Source organism: Anas platyrhynchos, chromosome 33, assembly GCF_047663525.1.
Source record: "Anas platyrhynchos isolate ZD024472 breed Pekin duck chromosome 33, IASCAAS_PekinDuck_T2T, whole genome shotgun sequence".
Lineage (NCBI taxonomy): Eukaryota > Metazoa > Chordata > Aves > Anseriformes > Anatidae > Anas > Anas platyrhynchos.
The window spans coordinates 9,550,387-9,567,063 of NC_092618.1; the positions used below are offsets into that span (position 1 = coordinate 9,550,387).

At 61.4% G+C, this 16,677-nt stretch overlaps 2 protein-coding genes across 6 annotated transcripts; both read right to left on the reverse strand.

Annotated features, from left to right (window-relative positions):
- Window positions 1–733: 733 nt before the first annotated feature.
- LOC140000400 (C5a anaphylatoxin chemotactic receptor 1-like) lies at window positions 734–1,999 on the reverse strand. Its single transcript, XM_072030278.1, has one exon. The coding sequence runs from the start codon at window positions 1,728–1,730 to the stop codon at window positions 753–755; it is 978 nt and encodes a 325-aa protein (XP_071886379.1). The 5' UTR covers window positions 1,731–1,999; the 3' UTR covers window positions 734–752.
- A 1,818-nt stretch (window positions 2,000–3,817) lies between these two features.
- CCDC9 (coiled-coil domain containing 9) lies at window positions 3,818–16,300 on the reverse strand. Of its 5 annotated transcripts, none has more exons than XM_072030268.1 (19): window positions 16,239–16,300; window positions 14,922–15,026; window positions 14,590–14,697; window positions 13,835–14,047; window positions 13,665–13,748; window positions 12,803–12,958; window positions 12,564–12,724; window positions 12,438–12,466; window positions 12,226–12,331; window positions 12,036–12,114; window positions 11,149–11,290; window positions 10,915–11,022; window positions 10,698–10,778; window positions 10,509–10,573; window positions 9,094–9,208; window positions 8,482–8,650; window positions 5,468–5,587; window positions 5,207–5,375; window positions 3,818–5,018 (listed from the first exon to the last, which is right to left on the reverse strand). In XM_072030268.1, exons 1-19 carry the CDS (start codon window positions 16,239–16,241, stop codon window positions 3,993–3,995), a joined length of 3,039 nt encoding a protein of 1,012 aa, XP_071886369.1. In that variant the 5' UTR covers window positions 16,242–16,300; the 3' UTR covers window positions 3,818–3,992. The 5 variants fall into 5 exon arrangements, with proteins under 5 accessions (XP_071886369.1, XP_071886368.1, XP_071886371.1 ...); XM_072030267.1 differs by having other exon boundaries at window positions 11,104–11,290; XM_072030270.1 differs by lacking the exon at window positions 5,468–5,587 and having other exon boundaries at window positions 11,104–11,290; window positions 16,239–16,299.
- Window positions 16,301–16,677: the final 377 nt, after the last annotated feature.

Here is a 16,677-nt window from a genome sequence, read left to right on the forward strand (position 1 = left end):
TCCCCCCCACTGTCCCCAACCATCCCCATTGTCCCCACCCATCTCCAGTGCCCCCCAGCATCCCCACCCATCCCCATTGTCCCCCACTGTCCCCATCCATCCCCATTGTCCCCCACTGTCCCCATCCATCCCCATTGTCCCAACTGTCCCCAGTGTCCCCCATTATCCCCATCCACCCCCATTGCCCCCCAGTGTCCCCAACCATCCCCAGTGCCCCCCACTGTCCCCATTCACCCCCACTGTCCCCATCCATCCCCATTGTCCCAACTGTCCCCAGTGTCCCCCATTATCCCCATCCATCCCCATTGACCCCCAGTGTCCCCCATCGTCCCCAATCATCTCCAACCATCCCCATTGTCCCCATCAATCCCCATTGTCCCCCACTGTCCCCCACTATCCCTCAGTGTCCCCCCCATACCCATTGCCCCCATCCATCCCCATTGACCCCCAGTGTCCCCAACAGTCCCCAGTGTCCCCCATTATCCCCATCCACCCCCATTGCCCCCCAGTGTCCCCAACCGTCCCCAGTCCCCCCCACTGTCCCCATCCACCCCCACTGTCCCCATCCATCCCCATTGACCCCCAGTGTCCCCAACCATCCCCACTGTCCCCACCCATCCCCATTGACCCCCAGTGTCCCCAACTGTCCCCATTGTCCCCCACTGTCCCCAACCAACCCCCCCACCCCATCCCCAACCCCCCCACCCATCAGGAACACCCCCCCCAGCTCACAACCACCCTTTTATTGCCCTCTACACCACATCCTCGGTGGTACAAGGACTGGGGTCACCGGGGGGGTCCCCGCCCCGCAGCACCCACGCCAGGCGCCCCCCAAGGGAGGGGGCGCGCCCCCGGCCCAACAGCACGTAGAGGAGGGGGTTGAGGGCGCCGTTGAGGTGGGCGAAGGCGATGGCCAACGGTTGGGCGCCCAAGGCCCGCTTGTAGGGCGCCGCGCCGGGCGCGTAGAGCGCCAAGGCCACCATGACGGCGTGGTAGGGCAACCAACAACCCACGAAGCAGCCCACCAAGACCACCACGGTGGTCACCGGGCGGGTGGCGGGGTGGCCGCGGGCCAGTAGCCACCCGTAGAAGCCCACCATGGCCACCACCGGGCCGAGGAAGCCGGCGAAGAGGCGGAGGGCGGCCAGGCCGAGCTCGGCGCCGCGGCCTAGCGCGGCGTAGTCCAGGCCGCACGTGGTCTTCTCGGAGAAGGGGTCGCGGCGCAGGGTGCGGAGGAGGAAGGAGGGGAGGCTGAGGAGGAAGGCCAGCAGCCACGCGGCCACGCAAGCCCCCCGGGCCACCGCCGGGGTCCGGTGCCACCGGCGCGTGGCCACGGCGCAGCGGTCGGCGCTGATGGCCGTCAGGAGGAAGACGCTGGTGAACATGGTGAGGATGGTGAGGGAGGGCAGGAGCTTGCAGGAGAAGCCCCCCAAGGGCCAGTGGTGGTCTTGGGCCAACGGGAGGGCCAAGAAGGGCAAGGCCAAGCAGGAGAAGAGGTCGGCCAGCGCCAGGTTGAGGAACCAGACGCCGTTGACCGTGCGCCGGAGGGTGACGCCGCTCACCCAGATGACGGCGACGTTGCCCGGGACCCCCAGGAGAAAAGCCAAAACGTCCAGCCCCAAAGCTGCCCCCAGACCCGGGGGCAGCCCTGAGGGCTCCTCGAAATTCGGGGAGGTGAAGTTGAGCTCGAGGTCGGCGTAGTCGGTGCCGAGGTCCCACGAAGGCGTCATCCTCCCCCGCCGGAGTCACCCCAAGTGGAGTTTGGGGGGGCTCGGAGACGTCTCCACCGCTGCCACCACGACGAGGACCTTTCTGACCACAGGGCAGGATCCGTCCCCTCCGGAACGAGAAGTTTGAGCAACCTCCGGGCAGTGGGATGGGACCTTTGCGTCACCCGGCCCCAAAAAATTGCCCCAGCAGCAAAAATTCTCCCAAAAAGGAGAACTTCGGGAGCAGGTCTTGCTCAACACTTTATAGGAGCCAGAACACCCCCCCCGTCCCCCCCGATTTTATTTTTCTTTCCTTTTTTTTAAAAAAAAATTTGAATTTTTGAGATTTTGGGTGCCAACTTACCCCCCAAGGACGCTCCCAGAGCTCACAACGTTCCCGGCGGGATCCCACAAGCTGTGTCCCTCCCCGCCGCACCCACACGTGCCCTGAGTCACCCAGGGGTGGAGGAGCCTCGATGGGGTGGAGGAGCCTCGATGGGGTGGAGGAGCCCCAGGGCTGCATCGCCCTCCCCGGGGGGGGAAACCCCAACGAGCAGCTCAAGGAGAAACCCCAAGGGGCAACCCCAAGGAGAACCCCGAGGGGCAACCCCCAGGATCAACCCCCAAGGGGCAACCCCTGGAAAATTGCAAGAACCCCAAAAAGCAGCTCAAGGAACAACCCCAAGGAGACCCCCAAGGTGAACCCCAAAAAAGAGCAGCTCAAAGAGCAACCCCAAGGAGAACCCCAAAGATCAACCCCTGGAGAATCCCAAGAACCCCAAAAAGCAGCTCAAGGAACAACCCCAAGGAGACCCCCAAGGTGAACCCCAAAAAAGAGCAGCTCAAAGAGCAACCCCAAGGAGAACCCCAAAGATCAACCCCTGGAGAATCCCAAGAACCCCAAAAAGCAGCTTAAGGAGCAACCCCAAGGAGAACCCCAAGGTGAACCCCAAAAAGCAGTTCAAGGAGCAACCCTAAGGGGAAACCCCTGGAGAATCCCAAAAACCCCAAAAAGCAGCTCAAGGAGCAACCCCAAGGAGAACCCCAAGGTGAACCCCAAAAAGCAGTTCAAGGAGCAACCCCAAGGGGCAACCCCTGGAGAATCCCAAAAAAAAACAAAAAGCAGCTTAAGGAGCAACCCCAAGGAGAACCCCAAGGTGAACCCCAAAAAGCAGTTCAAGGAGCAACCCCAAGGGGAAACCCCTCGAGAATCCCAAAAACCCCAAAAAGCAGCTTAAGGAGCAACCCCAAGGAGAACCCCAAGGTGAACCCCAAGGAGAACCCCAAGGACCAACCCCTGGAGAATCCCAAGAACCCCAAAAAGCAGCTTAAGGAGCAACCCCAAGGAGCAACCCATGGACAACCCCTTGAAGAAGAACCCCAAGAAGAACCCCAAAAACCAGTTCAAGGAGCAACCCCAAGGAGAACCCCAAACAGCAACCCCAAGAACCCCAAAAAGCAGCTTAAGGAGCAACCCCGAAGAGCAACCCATGGACAACCCCTTGAAGAAGAACCCCAAGAAGAACCCCAAGAACCAGCTCAAGGAGCAACCCCAAGGGGCAACCCCTGGAGAATCCCAAAAAACCCAAAAAGCAGCTTAAGGAGCAACCCCAAGGAGAACCCCAAGGTGAACCCCAAAAAGCAGTTCAAGGAGCAACCCCAAGGGGCAACCCCTGGAGAATCCCAAAAAACCCAAAAAGCAGCTTAAGGAGCAACCCCAAGGAGCAACCCCAAGGGGAAACCCCTGGAGAATCCCAAGAACCCCAAAAAGCAGCTCAAGGAACAACCCCAAGGAGAACCCCAAGGTGAACCCCAAGGAGAACCCCAAGGACCAACCCCTGGAGAATCCCAAGAACCCCAAAAAGCAGCTTAAGGAGCAACCCCAAGGAGCAACCCATGGACAACCCCTTGAAGAAGAACCCCAAGAAGAACCCCAAGAACCAGCTCAAGGAGCAACCCCAAGGGGCAACCCCTGGAGGATCCCAGGAACCCCAAAAAGCAGCTCAAAGAACAACCCACGGACAACCCCTTGAAGAAGACCCCCAAGAAGAACCCCAAAAAGCAACCCCAAGGAGAGCAACCCAAGGAACACCTCGAGGACACACAACACCCACAGCGGCTCGGCGATTTATTGGCGACGTCGGACGCGGCTACGGCGAAGGCACGGGGCTGAGGTGGCGGGGGCGAAGTGGGGGGTGACCCCTTTTTGGTGGGGCATGCCACACCCCGGCACTTTGGGGTGGATTTTGGGGTGGATTTCGCCCAACTGGAGGAGGCTCAGCCTCACCTCAGAGCTCGCTGCCCCACGGGGATGTGGGGCGGGGAGGGCTTCAGGTGGTTTTTATGGGGCTGGGAGTGGGGCACGGGGTCCAGGCTCGGAGGAGGAGGAGGAGGCAGCCCCAGGAGGCTGGAGCGTGGTGGCCTCCAAAGAGCCTCCAAGGAGGTCCACGAGGCCAAGACATCGGTTAATTTGACCCTCCAATTTCCCCACTCTGGCAAAAAAAAGGATAGAGGACAACGAACGCATCCCCTCGTAAATTCGGGTCCCATCCAAACCCTCCCCAAAAAAAAGAGAGGAGGAGAAGGCGGTGGCCTCAAGCAGGAGGTCAGACGTTGGTGCTGACGCTGTGGTCGTCGGCGGTGGCCTTGGTCTTGGCGCGGCTGTCGCCCAAGGTGCTCCCGGAGAGGTCCTCGCTCATCACGCCGCGCAGCACGGCGCGCCAGGAGCGCCGGCACTTGTCCTTGAAGTCCTGGCCCATCACCACGTAGATGACGGGGTTGATGCAGCTGTTGATGTAGGCCACCCCGGTGACCACCGGGTCCACCGCCACCGCGCTCTTGAACAAGGAGCTGGTGGGCGAGCTGGAGGCCAGGATGAGCCCCACCACGTGGAAGGGCAACCAGCAGGCGAAGAAGCTGACGATGACCACCAGGACGAGCCTGGTGGCCTTCTTGGAGCGGGCGAAGCGCTTGCTGTGGACGCGGGCCAGCAGCAGCCCGTAGCACACGGAGATGACCACGAAGGGCGCGAGGAAGCCGAAGATGAACCGGGACACGGAGGTGAGGAGCTCGGTGAGGCGCTGGTGCCGCCCAACCGTGGAGTATTCCAAAACGCACGTCGCCTTCTCGGAGATGGCGTCCCGTCGTAAACCGCGGAAGATGATGGAGGGGAGGGTGAGGAGGAAGGCCAGCAGCCACGCGGCCACACAAGCCCCCCGGGCCACCGCCAGGGTCCGGTGGTTTTGGCACCACACCGGGCGCATCACCAGGGCGCAGCGGTCGGCGCTGATGGCCGTCAGGAGCAAGACGCTGGCGAACATGTTGAGGATGGTGAGGGAGGGCAGGAGCTTGCAGGCGAAGCCCCCCAAGGGCCAGTGGTGGTCTTGGGTCAACGGGAGGGCCAAGAAGGGCAAGGCCAAGCAGCAGAGGAGGTCGGCCAGCGCCAGGTTGAGGAACCAGACGCCGTTGACCGTGCGCCGCAGCTCGAAGCCGCTCACCCAGATGACGGCGCCGTTGCCCAAAACGCCCAGGAGGAAGATGATGGTGTAGAGGGCCAGGATGGCGCGGTGGCCGGCGGGGACCTCGTAGTCGCCGAAGTCGTCGAAGATGTAGTCCTCCACGCCGGAGTAGTTGGAGTAGTTGTAGCCCTGGAAGTCCATCGTGCACCTAGGAGCAAACCCCGTTATAGGGGAAGGGGCGCTGGGACGAGGATTTCGCCCTCGGGGTGTCCCCCCCCCCCCCATAGGATGTGTCCCCACCACGAGCAGGGCGCGGGGACACCTCGTGGTGGCCCCCCGATATCGAATGGGGTCCCGGGAGTTTGGGAGAGGTGATTCTCCACTCGGAGGAGGCTGCGATGGTCAAGGTGAGGTTTTAGGCTGAAAAAGGAGAGGTTTGGGGCCGATGGGGAGCGCGATCTGATCGTGGAAGGGGGGGGGCGATCTCCGAGGGTCGCGTCCAACCCAACCCAACCCCAAACCAACCCAAAAACAACCCCAACCCAAAACCAACCCCAAACCAACCCAACCCCAACCCCAAACCAACCCCAAACCAACCCAACCCCACCCCAACCCCAAACCAACCCAACCCCACCCCAACCCCAAACCAACCCAACCCCAAACCAACCCCAACCCCAACCCCAAACCAACCCCACCCCAACCCAAACCAACCCAACCCCAAACCCAACCCCAAACCAACCCCAACCCCAAACCAACCCCAACCCCAACCCAACCCCAAACCAACCCAACCCCAACCCCAAACCAACCCAACCCCAAACCAACCCCACCCAACCCCAACCCAACCCCAACCCAACCCCAAACCAACCCAACCCCAAACCAACCCCACCCAACCCCAACCCAACCCCAAACCCAAACCAACCCAACCCAAAACCCAAACCAACCCAACCCCAACCCCAACCCAACCCCAACCCAACCCCAAAACAACCCCAATCCCAAACCAACCCAACCCCAAACCAACCCTAAACCAACCCCCAACCAACCCCAACCCCAAACCAACCCCAACCCAACCCCAAACCCAACCCCAACCCCACCCCAACCCCAAACCAACCCCAACCCAACCCCAACCCAACCCCAAACCAACCCCAAACCAACCCCAATCCCAAACCAACCCAACCCCAAACCAACCCTAAACCAACCCCCAACCAACCCCAACCCCAAACCAACCCCAACCCAACCCCACCCCAACCCCAAACCAACCCCAACCCCACCCCAACCCCAAACCAACCCCAACCCAACCCCAACCCAACCCCCAAACCAACCCCAACCCCAACCCAACCCCAAACCAACCCCAAGCCAACCCCAAACCAACCCAACCCCAACCCAAACCCAACCCAATCCCAAACCAACCCAACCCCAACCCAACCCCAACCCAACCCCAACCCAACCCAACCCCAACCCCAACCCCAACCCCAAACCAACCCAACCCCAAACCAACCCCAACCCCAACCCAACCCCAAACCAACCCCAAACCAACCCCAACCCCAAACCAACCCCAAACCAACCCCAAACCAACCCCAAACCAACCCCACCCCAAACCAACCCCATCCCAACCCCAACCCCAAACCAACCCCAAACCAACCCCACCCCCACCTCACCCCACCCCAACCCCAACCCCAACCCCCATCTTCACGCCCTCCTCCAACCAAGGGACCTCTCCACCCATGCGGGGAGGACCCAGGAGCTGCCCTTCCCCTTCCAACCCTACAAAGATGCCCTTCCCCACCCAACCCTATAAAGATGCCCTTCCAATCCTACAGAAATACCCTTCCCCACCCAACTCTAGAGATATCCTCCTCAACCCAACCCTACAGAGACGGCCTTCCCCACCCAACCCTACAGAGATGTCCTCCCCAATCCAACCCTATAAAGATGCCCTTCCAACCCTACAAAGATGCTCTTCCAACCCTACGGAGTTGCCCTTCCCCACCCTGCAGAAATACCCTTCCCCTTCCAATCCTATAGAGCTGTCCTCCTCAATCCAACCCTACAGAGACGCCCTTCCCCATCCAACCCTACAAAAATACCCTTCCCCACCCAACCCTACAGAGATGTCCTCCTCAACCCAACCCTACAGAGATGCCCTTCCCCTTCCAATCCTACAGAACTGCCCTTCCTCATCCAACCCTATGGAAATGTCCTCCCCCATCCAACCCTATGGAGATGCCCTTCCCCTTCCAACCCTACAGAAATACCCTTCCCCACCCAACCCTAGAGATGTCCTCCTCAACCCAACCCTACAGAGACGCCCTTCCCCACCCAACCCTACAGAGATGTTCTCCTCAATCCAACCCTATAGAAATACCCTTCCCCTTCCAATCCTATAGAGCTGTGCTCCCCCATCCAACCCTATGGAGATGCCCTACCCCTTCCAACCCTACAAAAATACCCTTCCCCACCCAATCCTATGGAGCTGCCCTTCCCCAACCAACCCTATGGAAATGTCCTCCCCAATCCAACCCTACAGAGACGCCCTTCCCCATCCAACCCTACAAAAATACCCTTCCCCACCCAACCCTACAGAGATGCCCTTCCCCTTCCAACCCTACAGAGATGCCCTTCCCCTTCCAATCCTATAGAGCTGTCCTCCCCCATCCAACCCTACGGAGATGCCCTTCCCCATCCAACCCTACAGAGATGTTCTCCTCAATCCAACCCTATAGAAATACCCTTCCCCTTTCAATCCTATGGAGCAGCCCTTCCCCATCCAACCCTAAAGAGATGCCCTTCCCCTTCCAACCCTACAAAAATACCCTTCCCCACCCAACCCTACAGAGATGTCCTCCTCAACCCAACCCTACAGAGATGCCCTTCCCCTTCCAATCCTATAGAGCTGTCCTCCCCCATCCAACCCTACAAAAATACCCTTCCCCACCCAACCCTACAGAGATGTCCTCCTCAACCCAACCCTACAGAGATGCCCTACCCCTTCCAACCCTACAAAGATGCCCTTCCCCACCCAATCCTATGGAGCTGCCCTTCCCCACCCAACCCTATGGAAATGTCCTCCTCAATCCAACCCTACAGAGACGCCCTTCCCCATCCAACCCTACAAAAATACCCTTCCCCACCCAACCCTACAGAGATGTCCTTCTCAATCCAACCCTACAGAGATGCCCTTCCCCTTCCAATCCTATAGAGCTGTCCTCCCCCATCCAACCCTACAAAAATACCCTTCCCCACCCAACCCTACAGAGATGTTCTCCTCAATCCAACCCTATAGAAATACCCTTCCCCTTCCAACCCTACAGAGCCACCTTTCTCCGTCCGCCCCTACAGAGCCGCTCTTCCACGGGGCCAGCGGCCCCCCAAGGAGCCGGCGTTGCACAAGAGCCTCCTCCCGCTCGCCATCCCCTCCGCCCTCGCCGTCACCAAGGAACCCGCAATTTCCCCACTTCCTTGGCGAGCCCTTCTCCTTCCTCCTGCCTTGTGCAAGCGGCCGGGTGAGGAAACACCGGGGCACCTTCACCGGGGGGGGGGGGGGCTAATGGGGTGTGGGGGGGGGATTTAGGGCTTTCGGAGCCGGGGATGGGACCCCAGGGCGAGGAGGAGGGCGCGATGCGGAGGAGGAGAGCATGGGGAAGAGTTGGGTTGAGCTCAACGCAAGCACGGAGAGATTGGGTGCCTATAGGGGATTGGGTGCCTATAGGGGATTTGGGACCCATAGGGGATTTGGGACCCATAGGGGATTTGGGACCCATAGGGAGGGGATTTGGACCCCATGGAGATAAATTTTGGTGCCTCCGAGCATCGCAACGCAACCAAGGGGCTCCACCGGGAGCCCCCGGCGCGCACCGAGGGGGTCGGAGCCCACCCGGGGGGAAACCTCGGAGCCCACCGGGGTCGGGGTGGGGATTTTGGGGGCTCACCTGGTCCCCGCGGGCTGCGGCCGCTCTCCCGGCGCCGAGGACGAAGGACGGGGGCCGCGGGGCAGCGCGCTTTTATGCCGGCGGCGAAGAGGAAGCGGTGGCGGGGCCGCCGGGGCTGGGTGGGGTGGCGACCCGAAATGGGAGGAAATGGGGGGTGGTGAAACCCCAAATTCTGGGCTTTTTTTAAAAATTTTTTATTTATTTATTTATGGGATTTCCAAGGTGGTGCCCTGAGCATCCCGGTCCCGGCCGCGGCCCATCGCCGGGGGGCACTGCGCCCAGCCGCTGCCCTCCCCGAGCACCCCCCCAGACCCCAATTCTCCTCCTTTCACCCCAAAATCTCATCCTAGCTCTCCTCCTCTCACCCCATCCCAAGCCCCAAATCTCCTTGTTTCACCCCCAAATTCCCTCGAGGGCGCCAAAAATCTCATTTCACCCCCCACCCCAAACCTCCCCCTGGGGACACAAATCTTCTGATTTCACCCCCAAATCTCCACCTGAGACCCCAAATCTTCTCAGTTCACCCCCAAATCCTCCCCCCAGAGCCCCAAAACCTTCTCAATTCACCCCAGATCCACTCCCAGGATTCCAAATCTTCTCATTTCAGCCCCAAATCTCCCCAGGACCCCAAAATCTTCTCATTTCAGCCCCAAACCTCCCCAGGACCCCAAAATCTTCTCATTTCGTCCCAAATCTCCCCAGGACCCCAAAATCTTCTCATTCCGCCCCAAATCTTCTCATTCCGCCCCAAATCTTCTCATTTCGCCCCAAATCTTCTCATTTCTCCTCCTCCTCGATGGACACGGACCCCCCCACGGGGTCCAGGACCCCCCTAATTTCATTGGGGGGGGGGACCCAGCACCAGGGACCAGGCGCAGCGGCTTTTTTGAGATTTATTTTACAAATCCCCCCCCCCCCCAAAAAAAACACCAAAATTGGGCAATCTTGGGGGGGGGGGGTGGAACATCACCTGCTCCCCCCCCCCATCTCCATGGCCTTGAAGCTGGGGGGGGGGAGCAGAGACCTCAAAAGGAACACGAGGACCCTAAAACCAGGCACCAGATTTTGGGGAGCCCCCCCCCCAAAAAAAAAAAAAAAAATTAGGGGGGGGGGACACATTTTGGGGAGCCCCCCCCAAATAAAAATTTTTTAGGGGGGGGGACACACGACGGGAAACAGGAGCTGCGGCGGCGACCTCAGGGCTGTGTGGGGGGAGGCAAAAATTTTAATGCGGGACAGACAGAGAGACGGACAGCCATACAGCAAGCCCCCCCCCCGGCGAAAAATAAAGCCAGAAGCCCCCCCCCCAAAAAAAAAAAAAGAAAGAGAGGGTCCGTCCGAGGCGGCATGCAGGAGGACGGCCGGGGGGGCGGTCAGCTGGCGGCGGGGGGGGGCGAGCGCTTACGGAAACGCACCCGCTGGAAGTCGGTGATCTCCACCGTGCCGGGGGGGGGGCCCTCGGGGTCCTGCTGTAGAGTTTCTGTAAGGGGGGGGGATAAAAAAAAAAATAAATATGGGGTCGTTAGAGCCCCCCCCGTTAAATTGGGGGAGGTGGCATTGTGGTGTTTGACCCCCCCCCCCCCAAATATTATTGCTGTTCCCACCTTGTGTCGGGTGCTGGGGGGTGTCCTGGGGGGGGGCTGGAAGCCCCCCGGGGGGGTCCAGCTGCTCCGTGGGGCTCAGCCCTGAATGTGAGGGGGGGGGCACAAATCAGGGGGTTCCCCCCCCCCAAAAAAAAAATAAATCCCACAAATCAGCGTGTGCTGAAGAAGGGGGGGGGGGTAAACATTTAATTTGTGACCCCCCCGCCTCAAATTTTACCTGCAGGTTCTGCCGGGGGGGGGGTCGCGGGGGGGGCACCCCTCAGGCCGCCATGGGGGGGGGGGGCCAGGTCCATCTCCTCGCCCCAGTCGCGGACGGGTCGGGGGCCTTCGGGGGGGAACAGGGGGCTGAGGGGGGGGCAGCCCCCCCCCGCCAAGCCTGGGGGGGGCGGATCGGGGGGGGACGCACTGAGGAGGGGGGGGTCGGCCTTGGCGGGGGAGGGGGGGCTGCTGCCTTCGTCGTCTTCCTCCTCGTCCTCCTCTTCCTCGTCGTCCTCCTCCTCTTCCTCGCTGACGTCCTCCCACTCGTCCTCATCCTCATCCTCCTCGGGGTCAGGGGGGGGCTGCAGGGGGGTCCCGCTGGGAGCTGCTTCAAGCTGGGGGGGGGACAAAAAAAAAAAAAAAAAGGGGGGGGGGTCCCAAAAAATTGGGGTTTGAAAAAAAGGGGGAGGCTTCGGGGGGGAGGTCAAAAATGGGGGCTCAAAAAAGGGGGGCTCAAAAAAGGGGGAAGCTTTTTTTTTTGGGGGGGGGGGGTTCAAAAAGGGGGCAGTTTTTTTTTGGGGGGGGTGGGGGGGGGCTTAAAAGGGGAGAGCTTTTGGGGGGGGCCCTAAGAGGGGGCAGCTTTTGAGGGGGGGGGCCCTAGAAGGGGAGAGCTTTGGGGGGGGTCCCTAAAAAGGAGGGCAGCTTTGGGGTGGGGGGGTCACTGAAAGGGGTCACCTTTTGGGGGGGGTCCCAAAAGCGGGCAGCTTTGGGGGGGTTTTGGGGGGGTCCCCAAAAGGGGAGAGCTTTGGGGGGGGGTCTCTAAAAGAGGAGAGCTTTGGGGGGGGGTCACTGAAAGGGGGCAGCTTTTGTGGGGGGGGGGGTTCCTAAAAGGGGAGAGTTTTTTGGGGGGGGCCCTAAAAGTGGAGAGCTCTGGGGGGGGGCCCTAAAAGTGGGCAGTTTTGGGGGGGGGTCCCTAAAAAGGGCGAGCTTTTGGGGGTAGATGGGTGCCCCCCCAAAAACCAGAGCCAGATTTATCAGGGGGAGGGGGAGCACACCAACCGGGGGCATCTTTCTACGGGGGGGGGGACCCCCACAAAAGGGGGGGGGGCTTTTTTTTGGGGGGGGGGGGCTCAGGCTCACCTCCTGCGCCCCCTTCCCATCGGTGCCACCGGGCTGCGCCGCCGGCTCCTTCTCCTCCTCCCAGCGGTCGTCGTGCATGCTGGGGGGGGGGGGCAAAATTTGGGGGTGGGGGGCGATATCAGAGCCCCTCGGGGGCAGAAATTTGAGGGGGGGGCAATAAAAAGGGGGGGGGGACCCCCCCCAAGCTCACCTGTAGGGTTTGGTGCCGGGGTTGCGCCCGCGGCTCTGCCGCTTCCTGCGCGGCGCGGGCAGGAACTCGCCGAAAGTGGGGGGCTTGGGGGGGCGTTTTTGGGGTTCTGGGGGGGGGGCGAGCCTCGCTTAGAGCTTTGGGGTGCCCCCCCTTTAAAAAAAAAAAAGGGGGGGGCACCCCAAAAATATAAGTGAATTGAGGTCATATCGCACCGTGCTCGGCGTCGGGCGCGTCGTTGAACCTGAGGGGGGGGATAAATTAGGGGGGGGTAAATTGGGGGGATTTTGGGGGATTTTGGGGGATTTTGGGGGATTTTGGGGTCCGGGGGGGGCACCCACATGCCGTCGGTCTTGTCGGCGTCCCACTCGCGGCGCCACTGCCCGGTGGGCTGGCGGTGGCGGGCGAGGCGCTGCCGGTCGATCTCGTCGCGCTCCTGCTTCCAGCGGGCGTACTCGGCGCGCTCGCGGCCGGTCATGGTGGGGGCGGCGCGGCGACGACCCTAAAACGACCCCCAAAAAAAGTTAAAAAACCCAAATCTGACTTTTTTTTGTCCCGTAAAGCCTCGCGGGGGACTCACGCGCTGTTCCAAGCCGGCCCGGACCCCCTCGAAGTCGGTGCCCCCCCAGTTGCGGCCGTGCCGGCGGCTCCCCCCGTGGCGCTCGTCCTGAGCGGGGCCGCGGCGCCGGGGGTCGTCCAGGAAGCTCCGCACGGGGTTGCGGTCCTGCAGCCCGTCCTGGGGGGGGGAAATAGGGGGGCTATCGCGACAGGAGAAGGTCATGTCGTGATAGAAGGGGGCATATCGCGACTGGAGGGGAGTTGTTGTAAAGGGAGGGGGTTGTATTGTGAACAAGGGGGCTCCTGTTGCGATGGGGGTGGGATTATCGTGACAGGAGGGGGAGTGTCGTGATAGAAGGGGGCATATCGCGATTGGAGAGAGCTGTGTCGTGATAGTGGGGGGCATATGACGACAGGAGCGGACTTATTGCAAAGGGAGGGGGCCGTATCACGAACAAGGGGGGCCCTGTCGCGACAGGAGTAGGTTTATCACGATGGGAGTGGGCCGTGTCGTGACAGAGGGGGCCATATCATGACAGGAGATGCCATATCGCAAAGGGAGGGGGCCGTATTGTGATGGGAGGCGACTGTATTGCGAACAAGGGGGGTCCTGTCTGTGATGGGAGCGAGCTTATTGCGACAGGAGGGGTCTGTGTCATGACAGACAGGACCATATCACGACGGGAGGGGGCCGTATTGCGAACAAGGGAGGTCCTGTCGCGACAGGAGTAGGTTTATCACGATGGGAGGGGGTCACGTCGTGATAGAGGGGGGTCCTGTCACAACCCCAAGGGCCTTGTCATGACCACGGGGGGCTCCGTCGTGACCAGAAGAGCCCTATCGCGACAGAAGGGGGCCCTATCGCGACGGGGACCCCCCCTCACCCGCTGGTTGCGCTCGTACTCGGCGATTTTCTCCATCTCCTCGTTCATTCTCTCGATGTTTTGCCGCCGCCGCTCCTCCCATTCCTTAAAGGGGGGGGGAAATTTAGTGGGGGGGGGTCCCAAACCCTTTAAGCCCCACCCCCCCACCCCAAAAAACCCCTCGAACCCACCTGGGATTTGCGGTCGGGGCCGGCGTCGCCCCCTGACCCCCCAAGAGCCGCCCCCCCCCCGCCCCGGCCCCCCGAGCGCCGCCCGCGGGCACCGCGCTCCCTCGGGGCTGGGGGGGGCTCCCCCCGGGGGGGGCGGCCGGAGGGGCGGGGGGCGGCGCCGTGGGGGGGTCTGGGGGCGGCGGGGGGCTTCCGCTCGGTCCGGCCGGGCTTCTCCTATGGGGGGGGGGAAAAGGGTGAGGGGGGACAGCGCCCCAAAATGCCCCCCCATACCCCAAAAGTGTCCCCCCCCCCCAAAATAAAAGAGCCTTCCCTGCTGTCTGACCCCAGAAATGACCCCAAAAAGCCCCCCAAAACCCCCAAATCCCCCCAAATCCCCCCCCAAAAAATAGGACCCCCCCCCAAATCTCTCCAGGACCCCCTCAGAACCCCCCCAAACTCCCCATTCACCCCAAGACCCCCCCCCAAAAATCCCCCAGCCCCCCAACCCCCTCAGAACCCCCCAGGACCCCCCCCCACTCACCCCAGGACCCCCCTCACCCCGAGACCCCCCCCAAATCCCCCAGGACCCCCCCCCAAACCCCTCAGACCCCCCCCCAAACCCCTCAGACCCCCCCCCAAATCTTCCATATTCCCCCCCAAACCCCTCAGGACCACCCCAAACCTCTCAGGACCCCCCCCCAAAGCCCCCAAACCCCCCATATTCCCCTCAAGACCCCCCCAAATCCCTCCAGGACCCCCCAGGACCCCCCCCTCACCCCAAGCCCCCCCTCCTTGCGCCTCTCGGGCTCGGGGGGGCGCCGGTGCCGCGGCGCCGTCACCGCCACCCCCTCCTGCTCCGCTCGCCTCCGGTCCTCCTCAATCTCCTGGGGGGGGGCAAAAAAAGGGGAGGGGGCATCAGCAGCCCCCCCACCCCAAAATAAAGCCCCCCCCCAAGCCATAAAGCCCCTAAAAGGTTTTATAGGGGCTTAATCCCGGATTAAGCGGCCTCGTGGCGTTAATCCGGTGGGATTAAAGGACGGGGGGGGGCTTGGGGAGGGGTGGGGAGGATTTGGGGGGGGGTCTCGGGTTTTTTTGGGGGGGTCCGGACCTGGTAGCGTCGGATGAGGGCCTCGTTCTTCTTGCGCAGGGCCTCGATGCGCTTGTCCAGCTCCGCGTCCTTCTCCTCCTTCGACCGCAGGTCCAGCGCCGCCGCCTGGGGGGGGGCAAAAAAAATCCCCAAAATTAATTAAAAAAAAAAATTAATTAAAAAAAAAAATCCCCAAAATTAATTTAAAAAAAAAAAGAAAAAAAAGAAAAAAAGGAAAAAAAAGGAAAAAAAGAAAAAAAAGAAAAAAAAGAAAAAAAAAAGAAAAAAAAAGAAAAAAAAAGAAAAAAAAAAAAAAAAGAAAAAAAAAGAAAAAAAAAGAAAAAAAGAAGAAAAAAAAAAAAGAAAAAAAAAGAAAAAAAAAGAAAAAAAAGAAAAAAAAAGAAAAAAAAAGATAAAAAAAGATAAAAAAAGATAAAAAAAAGAAAAAAAAGAAAAAAAAGGATAAATGGGGACGGAGCCCCCCCTGCACAGGCTGGAGCCCCCCCAGACCCAAATGGACCCCCCCAGACCCAAATGGACCCCCCCAGACCCAAAAGCTGAGCCCCAGAGCCCCCCGAGACCAAAAGAGGCCCCCCCAGACCCAAAAGGGGCCCCCCAGACTCAAAAGCTGAGCCCCATAGCCCCCCCAGAGCCTAAAGGGCCCCCCCCAGACCCAAAAGGGCCCCCCCCAGACCCAAAAGCCGAGCCCTGGAGCCCCCCAGACCCAAATGGAGCTCCCCAAGCCCCTTCTGGACCCCCCCAGACCCCAGAGCCCCCCCCCAGACCTGTCCCAGACCCCCCCAGACCCCAAAAACCCTCCCAGGCCCCTTCTGGACCCCCCCAGGCCCCAAAACCGAACCCCAGAGCCCCCCCCAGACCCCTTCTGCCCCCCCCCCAGGCCCAAAAGCCCCCTAAGCCTATCCCAACCCCCCCACGCCCCTTCTGGACCCCCCCAGGCCCCAAAACCGAACCCCAAAGCCCCCCCGGCCTTTCCCAGACCCCCCCAGGCCCTTTCTGGACCCCCCCAGCCCCCAAGTCCCCCCAGGCCTGTCCCAGACCCCCCCCTAGACCCCCACCCCCCCCCCCGGCCTTTCCCAGACCCCCCCAGGCCCCTTTGGACCCCCCCAGGCCCCCTCTGCCCCCCCCCCAAGACCCCAGACCCCAAAACCCAGCCCCAGGCCCCCCCCCAGGCCCCCCCCAGGCCCTGAGGCCCAGCCCGGAGCCCCCCCAGGCCCCCTCTGGGCCCCCCCCCAGACCCCAAAACCCAACCCCAGACCCCCCCCAGGCCTGTCCCGGACCCCCCCAGACCCCCCCAGGACCCCCCCGCCCCCCCCTCACCATGGCGGGGCCGCCCGGCCCCCCCCCCCCGCAGCGCAACCCCCGGGCGTCCGCTGCCGGCTCCGCCTCGTCCCGCCTTCGGAGCGGCTTCCGCTTCCGGTCACGTGGTAGGGGCGGGTGGACGCGTGTTAAAAGGGCGAGGGCGGTGTTAAAAGGGCGAGGCGGGGGGGAGGTGGGGCCCACTGCTGGGGTTAGTTGGGGACAAAGGGGGATAAAGTGGGACAAAAGGGGACAGGATGAGCTGTCTGTCGCCTCGTCCGGCTAGGCACCAACCCATATCGGCCCCCAATGTCTCTAAATATTCCCATGTCCCCCAATGTCCCAAAACTCCCAATATCCCAAAAACCCCATATCCCAATAACCCCATATCCCGATATCCCTGTCCCTATATCCCAATACACCCATATCCCGATATCCCCATCCCCAATAACCCTGTATC